The sequence below is a fragment of the Otolemur garnettii genome, unplaced genomic scaffold, assembly GCF_000181295.1.
Source record: "Otolemur garnettii isolate 467f Iridium unplaced genomic scaffold, OtoGar3 scaffold00105, whole genome shotgun sequence".
Classification (NCBI taxonomy): Eukaryota; Metazoa; Chordata; class Mammalia; order Primates; family Galagidae; genus Otolemur; species Otolemur garnettii.
Genome location: NW_003852500.1, coordinates 3478927 through 3483469, shown reverse-complemented (window position 1 = coordinate 3483469; position 4543 = coordinate 3478927). Strand labels below are relative to the sequence as shown.

Genomic DNA, 4543 nt, shown 5'->3' with positions numbered 1-4543 from the left:
AAAAAAAAAAAAAAAAAAAAGGCATCACAGCTGATACTTGATGTAGTGGGTTAAGTAGTAGCCCCTAAAAAGATATGTTTAAGTCCTAACCTCCCAGTACCTGTGAATGAGACCTTAAATTGACATAAGGTCTTTGCAGGTGTAATTAAGGATTTTGAATGACATTATCCTGGATTTAGGGTGGTCCTACTAAGAGAAAGGCCATGTGAAAAGAGTCAGAGGAGGCCAGACATAGTGGCTGACAGCTGTAATCCTAGCACTCTGGGAGGCCAAGGTGGGTAGAGTACCTAAGAAATAAAAAGAATAGCCATGGCTCAGCACCCATAGCTCAGTGGTTAGGGTGCCAGCCACATATACCAGGGCTGGCAGGTTGGAACCTGGCCAGAGCCTGCTAAACAACAATGACAACAACAACCAAAAAATAGGCATTGTGGCTGGCACCTACAGTCCCAGCTACTAGGGAGGCTGAGGCAAGAAAATCCCTTGAGCCCAAGAGTTTAAGTTTTCTTTTTTAATTTTTATTTATTTATTTATTTATTTGAGACAGAGTCTCACTTTATCGTGAGCTGTGACACCAACGCACTCTACCCAGGGCAACATAGTGAGACCCTAAAAAAGGAAAGAAAGGATGGCGCTTGTGGCTCAGTGAGTAGGGTACCAACCCCATAAACTGAGGATGGCAGATTCGAACCCGGCCCGAGCCAAACTGCAACAAAAAAATAGCGGGGCATTGTGGCGGGCGCCTGTAGTCCCAGCTACTGGGGAAGCTGGGGCAAGAGAATCAGCTAAGCCCAAGAGCTGGAGGTTGCTGTGAGCTGTGATGCCACAGCACTCTACCGAGGGCGACAAAGTGAGACTCTGTCTCAAATAAATAAATAAATAAATATTAAAAAAGAAAAAAAATAGCCAGGCATTGTGCTGCGTGCGGGTAGTCCCAGCTACTCAGGAGGCTGAAACAAGAGGAATGCTTGAACCCAGGAATTTGACGTTGCTATAAGCTATGATGATGCCATAGCACTCTACTCAGGGCAACACTGTGAGACTCTGTCTCAAAAAAAAAAAAAAGAAAAGAAAAGAAAAGAAAGAAAGAAAAGAAAAGAAAGGAAAGAATAAGTCCGAAGAGAGGCATGGAACAGACTGTCCCTCAAAGCCTCCAGAGGGAGCCAACCCTGCGGATACTCTGATTTTGACTTTGAAGTTCTGGTCTCCTGAAAGGTAAGAAAACTAAGTTCCGTTGTTTCAAACCCTGCAGTTTGTGGCAATTTGTTATAGCAGCCTTAGAAAACGAATACATTTGCCTGTTTATTCTGTTTACTGTCTGTCTCTCTGACAGACTCCCGAGTCTTAGAAGGGTTTGGAGTTTTCTATTTTGTTCAGTGAACAGAAGCAGCACGGAGTATAGGTCCACAATAAAAATCTGTTGCATGCCCATGTCTTAAGAATTTGTTATGTTCCAGGCGCTGCTTTAAGGGTTTTTACACAGTTTCACTCATATCGTCAAAGCAACCTCTTAGAGCACACTATTATGACAGATTTTACACGGGGCAAATTGAGAAGCAGTGAGAATTCCAACCTACCAAAAGACGTGCCCTGGAAAATTACCAACCACAATAACAAGAATCAAAAGACTAGAAGCCCAATAACCAGGCGCCCTTGGTTTTTCTCTCGGTTCTTTCTCTCTTGCAAAAGGAAGGAATTAACCCGTTTCGACCACAGGAGTCCAGAAAAATCGCGAAGGAATCACCTGCGCATGCGTCCTTACCCACGTTGCATCCTGCCCTAACGCGTGGCCCCGCCCCCTTTTGCATTACAAGCCGCAGCACTTTACGGCTCTTTCCCTTGTTCCTTCAGCAGGAACACGGCCCACCCCTCCGCTCCTGCCCAGAAGGCCCCGCCCTACTCCGCGCGGTTTGGTTGTTGGTTTCTGGAGCCCCACTCTGACTGGCTCGCGTCTCTGCCACTCATTTTTAGCTTAGTGGCGCGCGGAGCGGCGGCGACAGCCAGTAGCGTGAGCTGCGACAGCGGCGGAAGTGGCCGGCGGCTCCGGTCCCCGCCGACAGCATGGTGAGGGCAGTGCAACAGTGGGGTCTCACCGGGAGAAAAGGGTCGCAGCCTTTGGGGGGCCCTCAGGGCCGGTGCTAGGGGCTGGGGTGGCGCGGGGAGAACACGCATTCAGAGCCTTGAGTCCCGCCTCCGGGCGCGAACTGGGGAAACTGAGGCCGAAGACAGCAGGTGGCTTTTCTGGGACGCCACACGTATAAATCATTTAACGGCCTAGCCTGCCTGCCTTAGTCTTCCCGTTTTGCAAGTGGGAAAACTGACACAGAAAGGGAGGAAAGCCGCCAAATGCAGCAGAACGAGTTTTCAGCGGGGAGGGGGCTCCGAGAGCATCCGGCCCGTAGCTTGGGAAGCTGGAGCGCTGGAAAGTAGGGATCTGATCTGAAATCTAAAACTAAGCCAGGTTGGGGAATTTCAAAGCTTGCAAGGTGCTTAGAGTATTAGCAGTACAGCCTCCTATACCTCTCGTTTATTGGCTGAAAAGCAGAACCAGAGAGAGGAGTTGTTTTTCCCTGGGTCACATAGCCTGTTCTAGGGGAAGGGATTATTTAGAGCCAGGGGTGGACGAAGTTCATCTTCCCAGTATACAGAAGGAAAAATAGAGCCCTAGGTCCTTCTCTAGGGCCATGCTATTCACAGTTGTAGAAGTTCTGGGTCTGGATTGGAGCGTCCCAGTGTCCCCAAAGAATAGATAGAGAAACAGTTATTCAGAGCTGGAAGCCGCCTGGCTCATCAGCTCCCAGCCCTTGTGTTTTTAGGGAAAGAAACCAAGGCCCTTGGTGGGGAAGCAACTTCCAGACTCACTCTGAGGCAGAGAGGGCTCTAGAACCAGGAGGACCCCCAAGGGATGCCTACAGGTTTCTCATAATTGAGAATTACCGAGGGTTAGTGCTAAATCCTGCTGGTTGGTGCAGGGATTGAGAGAAGAACCTGTCCCTCTGCTGCATACCAAGAGAGCAGAGTTGGCATGCGAAGATAGGTAGAAGTGGAAGGATCCTTATCTGTGTCAAGCTTTGTGGAGACTGGTTTCATCCCCAGTATAGTCCAGTGTGTAGGACAGTGCCTGGGCAAAGTTTGGACTCATTCATTCAGCCTCTTACTGTCTTCTGAACATTCAGAGTCCTTAAATCCTGGCTCTCCAGAACATTCCTAGAGGAGTAGACAAGGCATGACAGGACACACATTTCTAGTTACTTGTGGTCAGAGCAGGCCAGAGGAGTGGTCTGGGTTTGCAGTAGGGGAGGGGTGCACTGGAAGGCTTCCTGAGTTGGGAGTCATTGTCTTCAGTCTTTGACTGGTCTAGATCTGATGACTAGACCCCAGGTGCTTTAAGAAAACCAACTGAATCTCTCATAACTTACCTAGGTCCAGATAGACCTGTCTCCTGAACAGGTTGGCTGACCTCCCATTTCTCTTGGCACTTCGATGCACCCTTTTTTAAGATTTTGAGGATTCACTCCTTCCTGTGCTTTTTTTCTCCTGCACAGTTTGGGGATAAGGATGAAGGAGAAAGCAGCGTATAGTCTAGGCCTTTGCATCCTTGGAGGGCCTTGGCCTGGGAGCCTGGCTGCTCCCTGTCTCAATGCCACTTCTAATCTGAGCCTCTTCTTTCCTTACCCGTGGTATGGGGCCCGTATTCCGCCTGCCCCAAGTGCCTCCCTGGGTGGCATATGCATTACTCTTGTGTATTGATTCAGCAAATATTGACCAAGTCTCATGTGCCTGGCCCTGTGCTTGGCACTGGACAAAATCCACACCCACCTTGACTTTTCCAGTCTAGCTGGGAAGACAGGTAATAAATAAACAAGGTAATTAGAGACTGGCTACATCGTATAATGGAAACAAACAGCTATGCAGCAGAGGGTAGCCATTAAGAGGGCCTGGCCAAGGGAGGTGCTATTTTAGCAGCTACCAGCAATGGGAAGGTCTGTGGGTAGGGCACCCCTGGTGGAGGCAATAGCAGGGCAAAGGTCAGGTGGCAGGAATGGGTGTGTCAGCCAGTGTGGCTGGAGCCTTTCAGACCTGGCTCTGGCTCGCCTGGGAGGGTTGTAAGTGAGGCTGAGGTGGTCCTGTCTGTCTTAGATGTTTTCTTTGCTACTTTGTGGATGGGGAACTGCCAGTGGCAGCTGAGGCGGCTGTGGGTCCAGTCCTGGACTGTACTACTGGTGTCTGGGACAAGGTAATGGCCTGAAATGGGCTGTGATTGGTGTGGAACGTGTGTCTACTGGTTACCTGCTAACAGGAGGTGGCAGCCTCTGGGCCGCTTTGACAGGGCTTTGCTCTGTGTCCTTGGGCAGGTTCCTCCTGCTAGGGGTGCTAGTGCCTCATCTACAGAATGAATGGAGTTAGACTGAGTCCATCTTCATTCTTGCCTTCAAGAGCTAGCCTGGGCTCGGCGCCTATAGCTCAACCGGCTAAGGCGCCAGCCACGTACACCTAAGGTGGCGGGTTCGAATCCCCAGCCCGGACCCGCCAAACAACAATG

General features: G+C 49.9%; 1 protein-coding gene across 3 annotated transcripts in view; it reads left to right on the top strand.

Annotated features, from left to right (window-relative positions):
• Positions 1-4543, top strand: part of LSM4 (LSM4 homolog, U6 small nuclear RNA and mRNA degradation associated) — a 30340-nt gene that overhangs the window by 12439 nt on the left and 13358 nt on the right. The window contains exon 1 of one of the 3 annotated variants that reach the window (XM_012809474.2): positions 1888-2064. The exons of 1 other annotated variant lie outside the window; for it this stretch is intronic. In XM_012809474.2, the coding sequence (XP_012664928.1) occupies positions 2062-2064 (3 nt within the window). In that variant the 5' untranslated portion in view covers positions 1888-2061. Of the gene's footprint in view, positions 1-1887; positions 2065-3767; positions 4238-4543 lie in introns of those variants that run through there. One more of the 3 variants, XM_023517205.1, reaches the window with a different exon arrangement.